At 37.5% G+C, this 16,091-nt stretch overlaps 1 protein-coding gene across 2 annotated transcripts in view; it reads right to left on the bottom strand.

Moving 5' to 3' along the window:
- INO80 (INO80 complex ATPase subunit) overlaps nucleotides 1–16,091 on the bottom strand; it is a 145,594-nt gene that overhangs the window by 91,800 nt on the left and 37,703 nt on the right. For both annotated transcript variants that reach the window (XM_070424984.1, XM_070424991.1), the window contains exons 7-14: nucleotides 15,094–15,308; nucleotides 9,778–9,831; nucleotides 8,521–8,724; nucleotides 5,415–5,610; nucleotides 4,194–4,261; nucleotides 2,862–3,071; nucleotides 2,318–2,398; nucleotides 1,193–1,288 (exon numbers count right to left, since the gene is read on the bottom strand). In XM_070424984.1, coding sequence (XP_070281085.1) covers nucleotides 1,193–1,288; nucleotides 2,318–2,398; nucleotides 2,862–3,071; nucleotides 4,194–4,261; nucleotides 5,415–5,610; nucleotides 8,521–8,724; nucleotides 9,778–9,831; nucleotides 15,094–15,308 — 1,124 coding nt within the window. The remainder of the gene's footprint in view (nucleotides 1–1,192; nucleotides 1,289–2,317; nucleotides 2,399–2,861; nucleotides 3,072–4,193; nucleotides 4,262–5,414; nucleotides 5,611–8,520; nucleotides 8,725–9,777; nucleotides 9,832–15,093; nucleotides 15,309–16,091) is intronic.

Below are 16,091 nucleotides of genomic sequence, written 5' to 3'. Positions count from 1 at the left end.
CTCTTTCTTTTTCTCTTTCTCTTTTTCTTCCTCTTCCTTTTTCTCTTTCTCTCTTCCCACCCTCCTCCACTCCCAGCCTTCTACTCTTTCTAAAAATCAATGGGGAAAAATATCCTTGAATGAGGATTAACAACAACAAAAAACAAAAATAAAAAATTGGGACAAACAAATGGAAATTGGGATTGGCCCAAAGGCCATATTTTACTGATCTGCAAATTACAGCAACAAAAGAAAGTTCAACATGCAAATGAAAGTTCAGTTCACGTATAGGTATAAAATCAAAGGAGAGGTAACAAAGACATAAATAGAACTTCATTGCCATCTATTGGTCAATGAAAGAAATACTGAAAACTTAATTTGATGGAAAATTTTAAGATTTAATTTCTAACTTCCTGATTGTTCATCTTGTACTGAGCAACACCACCACCACCAACAAAGGCGGAAAAAAAGATGGGCCCTGGTTGGGTGGCCTGGATGGTTGGAGTGTCAACCCGTGCACCAAAACATTGTGGTTCGATTCTGGGTCAGGGCATATACCTGGATTGCAGGTTTGAACCCCAGGCAGGGTGCATGAGAGAGGCACGTGATCAATGTTTCTCTCTCACACTGATGTTTCTCTCTCACAATGTTTCTCTCTCTCAAATCAATAAACATATCCTTGAGTGAGACTTTTCTAAAAAGCAACACAAAAAAAGATGGGGAGCTCCATATCCCACATGACAAATAACTACAGAAAATATTCGTGCAAGGGGCTCGGCCTCCACCGCCAAGGCGGCTTTGTCTGGAAGGATGTCCGGTCTAATTAACATATTACACTTTTATTATTATAGATGGGGGAGGAATGATGACCATGCCATATATTACAGGATATGTGCCCTGATGATGATAAGCCAAAAATTGACATTAAACCAGCAAGGTAGATATTTTCTATTATGGTAGTTTGACCAAGAGCATTGATTCATGTGACCAATGTAGCAAATCACTCAAACTGGACTTTGGCTTTCTCACTTATGATGCACAAAGATTTATTGCTCCCATTGTAACATTTATATGAAATGTATGCAAGTTATTTTTGGGGACAAAAATGTAAGAAATCAAAAACTATTATGAGCACTTTAATAAGTGAGGCAGCAAGAGAGTCAGAAATTTTCTTCTTAAAGAGCAATATAATTTTTTGTTGAATGATTTTTACCTTGAATTTAGGAACAAATCTAGTAAACTCCTGATGCCAATTGTTAAGCGTAGAAGCAGGTGAAATTATTAAGAAAGGTCCCCAAATGTTCTCTCTCTGAAACAGAAAAACTGGGTTAGCAAACTGCAGGAAAACTGAAAATATTTAATTCAAAATTATAATTAACTACAAGAGCAGTTTAAGAATAGAAAGTACATTGTAACAAGAGAAATGGTGTTTATTCCAACATGTTGGCACACTCAATAATATTCTATATTAATAATAACCCAGGAAGGCCGAAACCGGTTTGGCTCAGTGGATAGAGCGTCGGCCTGCAGACTGAAGGATCCCAGGTTCGATTCCGGTCAAGGGCATCCCCAGTGGGAGATGTGCAGGAGGCAGCTGATCGATGTTTCTCTCTCATCGATGTTTCTAACTCTCTATCCCTCTCCCTTCCTCTCTGTAAGAAATCAATAAAATATATTTAAAAAAAAAATAATAACCCAGGAAGGAAGTTGCTCATACACACCTTGAGGAAAAAATAGCAAGCAATTACTGCCCTCTCCACCCACCTCTTATCGGTCCTAAGTTATATCATTCACAAAGCACTTAGAACATACTGACTTTATGTGTTGCTTTCCCCTGTACTAGATGATCATATAATTTTACTATTATCTAAAGCTTTTTCTTTTTTCAAAATGCTTTTACACATATTTTCTCATTTAATTTTTAAGAAGAAGTTTGCAGAAGTGGAAACAACCTTAAAGAGTTGAAGTGAGGTCAGGTCAAAGAGGTTGCATGAATTGTCTAAGTTTATACTGCCAGTAAGTGTACAGTTGAGATATGAACTCAGATCCTCTGATCTAACCATACAGTCTTTGCCACCACACTGGTGGTTCTCAACTGAGGGTGGAGGTGGTGGGAGAGGTTGCCAAACCATACATGCTCAAAAACTGTCCTAGTCTTCTTGGAAATCAAATGTTTCACTACATTATGTTACGCTGTAAAGGCTTTGAAGGCAAGGAGCAAATGCTACTGTCTTGGTATGCTACAAAGCCTAACATAGAGCTTGATAATGGCTGATTCTCAATAGAAAATGACCCTAGGATCTAGAGAGAGAAAAATAGAAAGATAGCATCTACCCACCTCAGCCAGATGGGCAAGGAGGGCAATGCTCTGTACTGTTTTACCAAGGCCCATTTCATCTGCAAGAATGCCATTAATACCCTGGAAAAAAAAACACACATGGTTAACACCTCTCACATTCCATCATACAGGGTTCAAAAAGAACTAACCAAAATGTTAAACTTGTTCAAACAAATGTGACTAGAGATTCCAAGCTTCAGCACTTTATCCACTGCTGTAATGATTCATTTGCCAACTCCACAGCTACAACTGTGAATCATAAAGCCAGTTTTTTACCTAATCTAATCCAGGCACAGAAGCAAGCAACCACTTACCAAGACCACCTAAGACAAACTACACATATAATACAAATATTCTCCAATAAAATCTCCAGGTTAAAAATATAGAGACATCGTTTTTACTCTTGCCAAAGGATAAAGCTTTTTAAAAGGAATGAAATCTAAAACATTATCTTGTGCTTATTTCACAATATATTGAACCAATGACTTTAGAAAAACAGGTAACAAGTGAAAGATAATGGGTATAGCATAATTCTAAAATTTACCTGTTCATAGAGATTTGCTAACCAATTCATGCCTTTCAGTTGATAACCTTTTAATTTGCCATTAAAAATTGTGGGCTGTGGAATATCCTCACCAGCCCGGATAGATGGATTTGCCAGGCTGTAACTCTCCCCAAACCCACTGCCAGACTTGTTTGCTGCCCGTAGGGCAGCTGCTCGACTTTCTTTTGCATCTTCATCAAAAGACCTTGTCTGGAAAATAAAAATTTATTAGAAGAAAAATGTAACATCTCTTTTGGGCTAATTGGAACAAAACAATTTAACAATTATATTAAAAATATGCTCTTAATGGACAGACACTAAGCCTTATATATGATGACTTGCTTCATCAAGAAATTTATTGAAGTTTTTATATATATATATTTTTTAATTATACTTATTGATTTTAGAGAGAGAGGAAGGGCGAGAGAGAAAAAAAAGTTCATCTGTTGTTCCATGTATTTATACATTCTTTGGTTGCTTCTCTGTATGTGCCCTGGCCAGAGATTGAACACCCAAACGTGGCATAACAGAACTACACTTCAACCAACTGAGTTACCTGACCAGGGTCTAGAAATTTATTAAAGTTTTTTAAAAATATATTTTTATTGATTTTAGAGAGGAAGGGAGATATAGAAACATCAATGATGAGAATCATTCATCGGCTGCCTCCTGTACACCCCTTACTGGGGATCAAGCCATGTGCCCTGGCTGGGAATTGAACCGTGACCTCCTGGTTCATAGGTAGGCACTCAACCACCGAACCACACCAGATGGTCTTATTAAAGTTTTGATATAAAATTTGGTTGGTTGGGATTGATGGAAAGAAGGTCGAGTTTGTGTCTGTCCTTGACTTGTACCCACCCTACTGAAGTTATATATAGGTTCCTAGGCAGTCTATTAAACTGTTTTCTTTACTTAATTCAATCTAACTGGAGTTTCTTCCTTACTTCATTAAAAAGCACTTTATCATGAATAAGCAAATTATTACTGAAGCGAATGAAGGTACTAACTTATCAGTTTTCTTAAGGCATAATATAGCTCGCTTAACAAGCAAAAAATGTGGTCTTTTCTAATGCATTTCCTACTGTGTTTCCCATGATTTCTTGAGAGAACAAAAAATAGGCAAACTTCCTAACTTCAATCAACACACTCCTGAAGCTTAAACATATGAAGGTTCAATTTCCACCTTTCCTCAATCACCTACAGATACTCACATTTGCCAATGTTTTTCATAGAAAATATGATTAAGACTAAAAGAAGAACACCCAAGTAGAAGGTTGTAGGTTATTTCCAGGGCCCATTATAGTTTATCTTTTCATTTTTAAGACTCACCCGAGCTTGATGAATATGGTAAGCATTTTCAGCATTCTTCAGGGCCTGGGCTTTGAAATGGTTACTATCTGAAAAGGAAAACTTATAGATTATCTACCTCATTAATTGATCTCATTCCAAGATGCAATGTACATCAACATGTTTGGATCTGTGACTCCCCCGTTCTACTTATCCCTAGGTTCATAGAGGATGAGGGAGCATAAAGGCTCAAATTAAGTATTTGACAGAGGTAAGGAAGTTACAATGGAGGCAGAGGGCTGATATGGTATCCCATAACCAAAGCCAGCACAAAAAAATCACCAGGAGCCCTGGCTGGGTGACTCATTTAGTTGGAGTGTTGTCCTGCACACAAAAAGGTTGTAGGTTCAATTCCCAGTCAGGGTACATACCTAGGTTGTGGGTTTGATCTCCAGTTGGGGTGTGTGCTGAAGACAACCGATTGATGATTTTCTCTCTCACATCGATGTTTCTCTCTTTCTCTCCCCTCCCTCCCCCCCACTCTTTCTCTCTAAAATCAGTAAATGTATATCCTCAGGTGAGGATTTTTTTTTTTAATTGCCAGGAGATTGAGCTCATCTCCTAATTCTGGGTTTCTTGCATGAAGCAATGTCAAAGCCAGTAAAATAAGACAACAAGGATTCAAAATTGTGATATATTTATGCCAGGTGAAATTATTCCAAAAGAAGAAATACAGACATGTGTAATCCCCAAGATACTCTGAAGCATCCCCATTTCTCTTTCACTCTTAGCTCAACATGATTTTGATCACTATTCTCTGTAAAATTCCTCTCAAACTCCATCCCTATGCCTCCCTACCTGTGTTCACAAAAATACTAAAACTGAACAGTCTCTTTCTCATGCCTGACTTGCATCACTAACAACCTTGTTATGTGAGAGATGATGTTCTCTTCTGAGACATGTTCACTGAATTCTTCCAATTTAATATCTTCTACTTCTACTAATGTATAAGAACATATAAAATATTCCCAAACTTATAAGATCATATAACCTGACCCTTTCCTTTTCAAATTCTTAAATAAAAATTTTATATTTTTATTTTATATAAACACATTTTCCTACGCTGGTATAATAAATTCCCCTTTATTGATCAATATTACGTATCAGTTAAGACAAAACTTACAAGAATTAATCATGTGTATAACCTTACATATGAAAAAATGGAGGGTATCGGCTTCCTATAACTTCTGATTTGGGACTCACCATAATCCTCCTGTGTGATGTTAACTACCACCCCTCCACCAATGTCAATTTGTCTCTGGGTAGAACTGTCTTCCAGTTTCCTTAGGATTTCCTCCTGGATCCCATCATGACCCATGTCTCGTTTGCGACTCATAAAATGGGCATATAACTCTGTCTGGGTGATTAGGAAGTTCAGTTTTCGCTGTTGCCTCTTCGCCTAAACAGGAAAAACATTGAAGTGAAAAGAGTCACACCATTAATCATAAACCAAGAGGTAGTCAACAAAATTCACCAAACTTATATAAAGTTTGCAAGGTAATTCCTTTATAAATTCTTTATCATTAGAAAGGTGAAAACTGCTAATGAACAATTTTATAATAATCAAGTCCTGGTACTAAACACAAATAATAACCTTCATTTATAGTCTAATAGTAATCTACATTTTGCTCTCCTTTATAATATGAAATCTTTCTCCATTTGGCTTCTGTCTAAAATGTTTATTTCTGCCCTAGCCAGTTTGGCTCAGTGGACAGAGTGCCTGCCTGTGGATTGAAGGGTCCCGGGTTCGATCCCAGTCAAGGGCACATGCCTGGTTGCAGTCTCGATCTCCAGTAGGGGGCATGCAAGAGGCAGCCAATCAATGATTCTCTCTCATCCTTGATGTTTCTCTCTCTCCCTCTCCCTTCCTATCTGAAATCAATAAAAATATATTTAAAAACAAATAAATAAAATGTTTATTTCTGCCCAGCCAGTGTGGCTCAGTTGGTTGAGCATCGGCCCATGAACCAGGAGGTCACATGCCCAGGTTGTGGGCTCAATCCCCCGTGGGAGGCATGCAGAAGGCAGCCACTCGGTGTTTCTATCTCTCTCTCCCTCTCTCTTCCTCTCTTTGAAATCAATAAAAACATATTTAAAAATAAATACATACATAAAATAAAACGCTTATTTCTTTACTATATTACTTTTTTATAGTGGCACTGAGACAGCAACTAAATTCAAGCTACATATTTTATTTCATAACCTGGGTGGTAAAGACATTTGTATAGCTTCATTATATTAAAAAATGTAAACGTGTCAGAAACTCTTCTTTATCTATCACCAAAAGGCAAATTCTAGGAGCTATAAATTATTCTTGAAGTCAATGCAGAAAGTATCTGAGAAAAATAAGCCAATCAAAGGAAGAAAATGCTCCCCAAACAACATATAGTTTACGTGTGATGATAGTTACAAAATATGGTTATAAACCAAAATATGGTTATAAGCCAAATACATGCTCACAAACACATACTTTTTTAAAAAATGTAAAATGCTAATTCAAAGTGCCTCTGAAATAACCTGGTAAGGAAAATAATCATTGTGTCAATAAATAAAGTCATTCATCAAAATAAACAGTAAAATGAGCAAACAAATACCATAATGATCAAATAATATGAAATATAGCACACACAATAAATACAAAATTAAAGTCATTTTTCATTAGCTATTTTATAATAAAATTCCTACGAATTGTATGTGACTTATCCTTAGATCTACTTTCCCCAAAGAAAAACAACAATAATATAAGGAATAAGGCCAAGAAAGACCCAAGTCCCAAAGTAAGCCACATAAAACTATTCTTTTTTTAAGGGTTTTATAGCATTTGAGCCAGATTCAAATTAGAAGAAAATCTGAGAGTTTGAGAAAACACTGAGCTTATTTTTCATAACAGATACAAATGCTCATGATCCAAAGCTAAAGTATAGTCAAGAAAACCTTTCTAAAACTAAAACAAAAAAGAGTAATGTCCAGGCCCTAACTGGTTTTGCTCAGTGGATAGAGCGTCAGCCTGTGAACTGAAGGATCCCAGGTTCGATTCTGGTCAAGGGCACATGCCAGGGTTGGAGGCTCGATCCCCAATGTGGGGTGTGCAGGAGGCAGCCGATCAATAATTCTCTCTCATCATTGATGTTTCTATCTCTTCTCCCTTCCTCTCTCTGAAATCAATAAAAAATGTTTTTTAAAGAAAGAGTAATGTCACCTTAAAGAAGGCAACTACTGTTTAAATAAACAATGTAAATAAAAGGAACAATAAATATCCATCAAAAATAGTTTTATTTCAAAAGTTAAAAAAAAGACATACAAGTCAACATAACTGTAAATGAAACTGTTATCAGTTAGCTATCAACATAATTATAATTGGGACAATGTCTCACAAACCTAGATCATAATAAGCCAAGTCGCTTATAAACTTTAAGATCTGTGACTAACTTTGAAATGCCTCTAAACTCAGTATTTCCAATAGCATCAAATGTTTACTAATTCAATACTGTATGTTCATCTTGCAAGCAAAGATAAAAGTTACCCAGGGGACTTAAATGAACTGGGCAAAATCCATATTCGTTCTCAAAGGCATGATAAAGGAGGGAAGATCAAAAGTTTAGGACAGGTTCCACAGCTCTGCTTGGCAAGAATACTACCTATACTGAAAGAAAACATCCAATCCTTTGAATCCCTTCTTTCTCAGACCTCAACTTTCCTTCCGTTCATCCCAAATGGTTTCCCAAAGGGAACACAGTAACTTTGTCCTCTTATTCTCCCCTCTTGCTTCCCTAAACAATATACTCAACCTACATCAGACTTAGCAGGAGTACTAGTTCAGTTTAAAACAGCAAAGTAGGTTAGGGGGTGGGTCTCAGAAAACTGGGCTAGTTGTCCATTCTCCCTATCTGGCCCTAAATTTGGCAAACAGCCCTGATCTTCTAACAAATCAAAACTGCAGCCAGCACCTGGAACCAAGCCAAGATAAGCTGTAAGCTAATTCCTTTTACTTTCGTTCATTTTTCTTCTCTCTCTCTCTCTCTCTCTCTCTCTCTCTCTCTCTCTCTCTCGTCCTCGAGAAATATACGAAGAAATAGGCTGCAAAGAATAGAAGAAATTGGCATAAAAGAGAGGTGAAGGCCAGGGAGAGGGCCTTATTGAAAGAATAAGAATATAATTAGTTTTCTGGACTAAAATCACCATCCTCAAAACATCCTTAAAACATTTTTACACAACTTTATTGATTAGATTTATAAATTCTGAAGTGCAAACAATCTCTTAATATGGCTGCAGCAATTAGGATTTTCAAAATATTATGCTACTGTCCTACCTCCCGCATTTCCTCATCCAGCTTCCGTTGCTCCAAGGCTTCCTTTTCAGCCCGCTTGCGGTGTTCCTTCTCCACCTTCTCGTACTTCTTCCAGTACAGAAGCATCTCCTTGGTAAGGCGGCGGGCACGAGGCAAGGTCTCCTTACAGTTCTTCTGGGCCTGCAAGGCGGCTCGACGTACCTCCTTCATGCACTGGTGGGCAAGCTGCAAATAACAGCATTATCACAATGGCGGACCCAACACCAACGCCAGTGCTCCCTGGGCTCCAAACCACAGCATTCCTCATTCCATTCAGTGCACACAGTCCTCCTACGGCAGCGGTTCTCAACCTGTGGGTCGAGACCCCTATGGGGGTTGAACGACCCTTTCACAGGGGTCGCCTAAATACATCTTGGCATATCAGATATTTACATTACGATTCATAACAGTGGCAAAATTACAGTTATGAAGTAGCAACAAAAATAATTTTATGGTTGGGGGTCACCACAACATGAGGAACTGTATTAAAGGGTCGTGGCATTAGGAAGGTTGAGAACCACTGTCCTACGGCCACATTTCTTTCTCCCCCAAACTGATTAACATCCCTGTACTGTACTATGATCCAGTTTTAGACCCTGAGGTAGTATCAGGGATGAGAAATCTGTAGATAAAATGCCTTAGAAAATTAAAAAGAAAAAGTATAATGATCTGAGATGTGCTAGGAAGTTACAAAGTGTTATCACACATAATAATAAAACCTATCAATGCTTATTAAATGCTAAGCACCAATCTAAGTTTAATATACATTAAGCTAACTTATTCTTCACAAAACCCCTATGAAGTTGGTATTATCATCATCCTCATTTCATAGATGAGGAAACTGAGGATGAGTGATTAACTAGCTCAGGGAAATACAACGAGGAACATTACCTCACCTAATCCTCACAACTCTCAAAGGAAGCTGGGTTACTCCCCTCGAAGGGAAGGTATTAATATAATCATTTCTTAGATGAAGAGACAGAATGCAAGAAGATTCTGTGGTCTGCCCAAGGAATTAAGAATAGGCTAAGATCTTACCAAAAAAGGTTCAAATACCAGAAATGTGAGGAAGAACAATGTTATTTATAAAATTGATTGAGAACATTTAGAAACTCTCTTAGATACTATCAGATTCATTATCAATAGGTCACAAGAGACAAGAACAGCAATTATGTATCCAAAGAACAAGAGCACATTCCAGCAAAACATAAAATGGAAAATAGAAAGCTACAATTTTACCTTTCGGCTATTGGTGAGAAACAGGTTACGAGCTGAAGCTTTCTGCTTGTTGGCCTAAAATATTTAAAAAAACAATTATTTCATTTAGGATTCCTTTTTGAGAAGATATTACGTACTGACATTGTCTTTTATTCAACTTGAGGATTAATAATAAAGCATCATCCTGGCCGGTTTGGCTTAGTGGTTGCAGCTGTTCTCAACCTGTGGGTCGAGACCATCGGAAAACACATATAGCATATCAGATATTTACATTACGATTCATAACAGTAGCAAAATTACAGTTATGAAGTAGCAACAAAAATAATTTTATGGTTGGGGGTCACCACAACATGAAGAACTGTATTAAAGGGTCGCAGCATTAGGAAGGTTGAGAACCACTGGGTTAGAGTGTCAGACTGAATGGTCACGGGTTCAATTCTGGTGAAGGGCATGTACCTCAGTTGCGGTTCAATCTGTGGCCCCAGTAGGGGTGCGTGCAGGAGGCAACCAAAAAGAAAAGCATCAAGTGAAGCATATTCAAATACATTACTGACTCAAGAACCACATATAAACCTGCTAAATTAGCATTAAAAATAATAAGCTAGTGCTATCACTGCCTTAGAGTCTTCTGTACACTTTTGGAAAGAATTTAAGTTATACTGAAGGCTGGAAGTGGACTAGGAAAATGTAACACCATATCCTAACTCTAATATCACCCTTATTAAAAAAAACACTGTGTTCCTAGGCTGATCTGCAAAGAAGCTGAGATACTATGGCACTCAGATAGAGAAATTGTTAGAAGAAAGATAAACTAGCCCCCCAGTTTGTGATTCTAGCTCCACCTCCAGCCAGGGCAAACCTGCTGCCACTATTACTCAGATTCTGCCACCACTTAAACATCATTTTCTACAACAAAAAAAATCCTGAGGCAGACCTAACAGATGATGACTCAGCAACCTCGAGCTGCTTATTATGTCTTCCACTTCAGTTTAAAGAAACCGAATTTCCCATGATGGAAATTTGAGAAAATTGTCATTGGAGCCAAAACCGGTTTGGCTCAGTGGATAGAGCGTCGGCCTGCGGACTGAAAGGTCCCAGGTTCGATTCTGGTCAAGGGCATGTACCTGGGTTGCGGGCACATCCCCAGTAGGAGATGTGCAGGAGGCAGCTGATCGATGTTTCTAACTCTCTATCTCTCTCCCTTCCTCTCTGTAAAAAATCAATAAAATATATTTTTTAAAAAAAATTGTCATTGGAGAAGATACAGAAGAGGCAGAGGTATGTGGTTCTCTGACTATTAAAAAGCTCTCCCTGATTCTGAAAAAACAATGGATTGAAAATTATAGAGGGGCCCTAGCTGGTTTGGCTCAGTGGATAGAGAGTTGGCCTGTGGACAGAAGGGTCCTGGGTTTGATTGCGGGTCAAGGGCACGATTCCGGTCAAGGGCACATACCTCAGTTGCAGGGTCCTCCTGGACCTGAGCCCTGGTCGGGGCACATGCAGGAGACAACCAATCAATGTGTTTCTCTCACATCGATATTTCTGTCTTTCCCTCTCTCTTCCACTCTCTCTAAAAAAATCAATGGAAAAATACCCTCGGGTGAGGATTAGCAACAACAAAAACAAAGTTACAGAGGGCATGAAAGCTGTTTCTATAATATACCCAACTCAGACTGTCTGCTTAAGGAGTTTTTAAGGCATTTTACCAAAATTTCCTCTTACTGACTCTTCTTTTCTTTTCTTTTGTTAATCCTCACCCAAGGATATTTTTCCATTAATTTTTTTAGAGAGAGTGGAAGGGAGGGGGAGAGAGAGAGAAACATCAATATGTCTGAGAGAGACACATTGGTCGCATGTGCCCCGACCAGAGCCAGGGATTGAGCTTGCAACTAAGGTACGTGGTCCTTGACTGGAATCGAACCTGGGATCCTTCAGTCTGCAGGCGGATGCTCTATCCACTGAGCCAAACCAGCTAGGACTCTCCTACTAATTCTTCAGCAGTTTTTAAAGACAAGAATCTCAAATATTTCCACTGAATTCCTTATCATAGGAAAGACATCACCTGAAGCCTCATCACCAGAACCTAAAGCATGTTTCCTCATAACTTTTCCCATCAAGAATGCTCATACGTAAACTCTCTCTGTGGATATACTTATAAATTTCTAGACAGAAAAACCATACCAAGGGATCAAAGCTAATAACACCAATATTGATTCAGGTGTATCATGTGCCTCCTGATGTGATATACAAAGGACACATTTCTTCCCTAGTAATCCTGCCAAAAATGTAAAACCCAAACCTAATCATGAGGTAACATCATACGAACCCAAATTCAGAAACATTCTACAAAATACCTGGCCTATACTCTTCAGAATAATAATGTCATGAAAGATGAAGGCTGCAAAATTGTTTCAGATTCAAGGACATGAGAGACATGAAAACTAAATGCAACATGTAGTTCTAGATTGGATCCTGGATTGAATCAGTAAAGAAAAAAAAGCATGTAGAGGACATTATTGAGACAACTGATAAAATTTGAATTATGGTCTGTGGATCAGATCATTTTTATAATTGCACTGTGGTTATATATGACAAGATGTCCTTTTTCTTAGGAATTTCACACTGAATTATTAGGAGTAAGTTTAGCACAAAGTCTCAAACCTTTAATATGGCTAAAAGTATACATTTAGGTAAAAAAGCAAATGAGACAAACAATTGCTAAATATGAGTAAAAGATACTTGGCAGTTTCTTGCATTATTCTTGCCATATATTTTTAAAAACTGTTTTGAACGAATTTTAGACACAGAAAATTTGCAAAAAATAACATAGTTCCCTTACATACCTCCCCCTGCTTTTCCTAATTTTAGCATCTTATATAACCATAGTATAATTAATAAGAAAATAATTTAACACTGGTAAAATATTAACTAAACCATAGGTCTTATTTGAATGTCAACTATTTCCTCACTAATATTCTTTTACTGTTACAGAATCCTAAATAGGATCCTACATTGCATTTAGTTGCTTTTCCCCTTAGTCTCTTCCTGTATGTAACATTTCTTATATCTATCTTTCTCTTTCATGTCCTTGACACTTCTGAAAAACACCAATCAGTTATTCTTTTAAACATGCCAAAATTTGTGGTTTTCTCATGGTTGAAATGACATGCATTTTGACAGAATTCCATAGAAATGATGTGTTATTCTCAGTGCATCACATCAAGGAGTTCACGATGTCAAAATTTATATTAGTAGTGATGTTTACTTGGATCATTTGGTTAAGTGCATTCTGCTAGTTTTCACCACTATAGTTACTATCTTTCACTTTGTACTAAAATACGTATGCCGAGGCAGGTGCTTTGAATCTATGCAAGTTGTTTCTCCTCTAACTTTTGCCCTCTAAATTTTTTTAAGATATATTTTTATTGATTTCAAAGAAAGAAAGGGAGAGGGAGAGATAGAAACAATAATGATGAAAGAGAATCATTGATCAGCTGCCTCCTGCATGCCCCCTACTGGGGACCTAGCCTGCAACCTGGGCATGTGCCCTGGCCGGGAATGGAGCTGTGACTTCCTGGTTCATAGGTCAACACTCACCACTGAGTGACACTGGCCAGGCTGCCCTATAATTTTAGCATTCATCAATGGTTCCAATCTGCAACAATTATTACTGTAGTGTTTGTGTAATGGTTCTCTATTTCCTTCCTTCTATACTTATTTGTTGAAATTCTATTGTAAGGAAGAGTTGTTCCTTCTTCCTTACCTTTTTGCTTATTCATTTTTTTACAACAGTATGAATTCATAAATATTTCTTTATTCTAGGAGTTAAAATTCAGAATTATTACTATATATTTTGTTGTTCAAATTACTCTAACAATGGCCACCTCCTTCAGGTTGGTTGCTATGTTCTTCTGACAAGCTCCCCCCCACCCCCGCCCTGCTCCTCCATCTTTTTTCAATTACTTCCCTATTTTCTGATACCAAAAGATGTTTAAGGCTCACCTTTTTAATTTGTATTACTCCAATTATGAGAGACTTATTGAGCATTTTTACTATGTTTGAGGGCCATTTTAAAAAAATGTTTTTACTGATTTTCAGAGAGAGGAAAGAAGAGGGAGGGAGGAAGAAAGAAAAAGAGAGAGAGAGAGAGAAACATTAATTAGCTGCTTCCCATATGCACTCCTACTGGGAATTGAGCCTGCAACCTGGGCATGTACCCTGACCAGGAATCAAACCCATGACCTTGTTGTATAGGACGACACTCAACCAACTAAGCCACAGCAGCCAGGGTGAGGCTATTTCTATATCTTTCTTTGTGAATTGTCTATTCATGTCATTTTCCCATTTGTTTAATCAATTTATGGCATTTTGTCCCTCAAATTTTAATAGCTATTCATTGTTAGCAATAATTGCCCTTTGACCATGGTATACAATGTAAATAATCTCTACCAGTTTTCCCATTGTCTTTTGTCATGCAAAAACTTATTCTATGTAGTCAAATTTACCAATATTTTCTTTTATTGCTTCTGAATACTGAGTCACAATTAGAAACTCTTTTCCTACACAAAGGTTAAATAGGAATGCAATCATTTTCTTCTAGTATTTGAATGGTTTCATTGCATTACACTGAGATCCCTAATCCATTTGGAGTACATGTGTTGAGACACAGATCTAATTTTATTTTTTTCCAAGTGGCTACCCCATTGTCCCAGCACCACTTATTTTTTTTCTTTTTTATTTAGTCTATTGGGGTGATATTTGTTAGCAAAATTATACAAGTTTCAGGTGCACCATTCTATAATACATCATCTGTACACTATAGTGTGTGTTCTCCACCCCAAGTCAAGTCTCCTTCTATCACCATCTATTCCTCCTATATACTTTCCTCCACTTCCCCATTCACCTTCTACAGCACCACTTATTAAAAGACTAAAAAGAATGCTTATACATGTTTCTCTTGAATCATTCACATTTTCTTTTAATGCCTGTATTATTCAGTAACAGCCAAATGTTTATAAATTCTCTAACAAACATCTCCACCATTTTAATTTCCTCTATTATCACCTATCTACTTGCTGTCAATCTCTATTGCTATATGTAATAAAACTATGTGTCTTCCTCAAGGCCAAGGAGCATCACACAATTATTTGTCTTGTGAATTCTGATCAAATTCTAGAAAAACAGTTACCTGAAGAGAGTAATACTCAGCATTCTTTCAATTTCAACAAATTAGTTTCCTTTCTGAAGTGTGAAGGTATCTAGCTCTCACAGCTCCTCTTTAAAGAGCAGGCAGAAAAAATATCCTCGACACCGCCTGCACTGGAGGCACTCACTTACCTTTGGTAGTTCCTTTTTCACAATGCTGAGCCATACTTTCCTGCGACGAGCATTAAGCTGTTCAATGGATAAGTGCTTCTTCTTGATGCCAGGAGGAGGTGCATCATGAGAGAACTTGGCAAAGACTTTGGTCTGGTGGTGGTGGCGACGAGGGGATTCTTCAGAGGAAAGTTCTTCATCCCTTCGCCTTTTTTTCTTCACTTTTTTTAACTTGGCTACAAAAGAAACAGTCTTTCAGAGGTTGCATTTCTTCCCTTCTCCAGGAGACAGCAACAAAACAACCTCATCACTTTAAGAAAATTCAAGGTTCTTTCCTCATTCTACTGGAAGCTGGCAATGTTTATCTGTATATCTATTCAGGCCATGAATATTCCAAGAGGAAGATCTCACTACCTTGGAAAAGAACACTGGATACTCCCTTTGTTTACATGAAAGAGAAACACAAAATAAAACATAAAAATTGACTTTCTTTTGAACCCAACAACAGGAAAGAAAGTTTATGAAGTATCATGGGCTCAGGTAATGGTCAAAAGGAAGAAAACATTTCTACTTGGTAGCAATGTAAGGTAGCTAAAGAGAAATAATAGAGAAAGAAAAAATGCATTAACTGATGTGATGCTAAGACTTGTGAAGACAAAATTATACAAGGAACAGAAACCTAATTAGAGGGGGAGGGTGTGAAGAATGAGAAAACAGAGATAAACAAGGAGGATGTGGGAGAAAGAAGGGAAAAAGGCTGAAAAGAATCTTTCTGAGTGGAGTTCATACCTTCAAGAGGAATAAAATCTGTCTGTACAGATAATTTAACATCCCCTTCCTATTTCCTTCCTGATTTCCAGCTGCTGAGAGCTCAGTAAGATAGGAAAGGACATTTCCTGACAAACATGCAAAAATACTACATAAGATCATCAGGAGGTAATCTGTTTTAAATAACTACATATAGCAACAATTACAACTTATTCCAAACACTTCAGGTTACTTTTCATATTAACTAACTT

This window comes from Myotis yumanensis, unplaced genomic scaffold, assembly GCF_028538775.1.
Source record: "Myotis yumanensis isolate MYYU_CA2020_CCGP unplaced genomic scaffold, mMyoYum1.0.hap1 SCAF_1, whole genome shotgun sequence".
In the NCBI taxonomy this organism is placed as follows: domain Eukaryota; kingdom Metazoa; phylum Chordata; class Mammalia; order Chiroptera; family Vespertilionidae; genus Myotis; species Myotis yumanensis.
The sequence above is the reverse complement of the archived record's forward strand: the minus strand, read 5'-3'. Positions and strand labels throughout refer to the sequence as shown.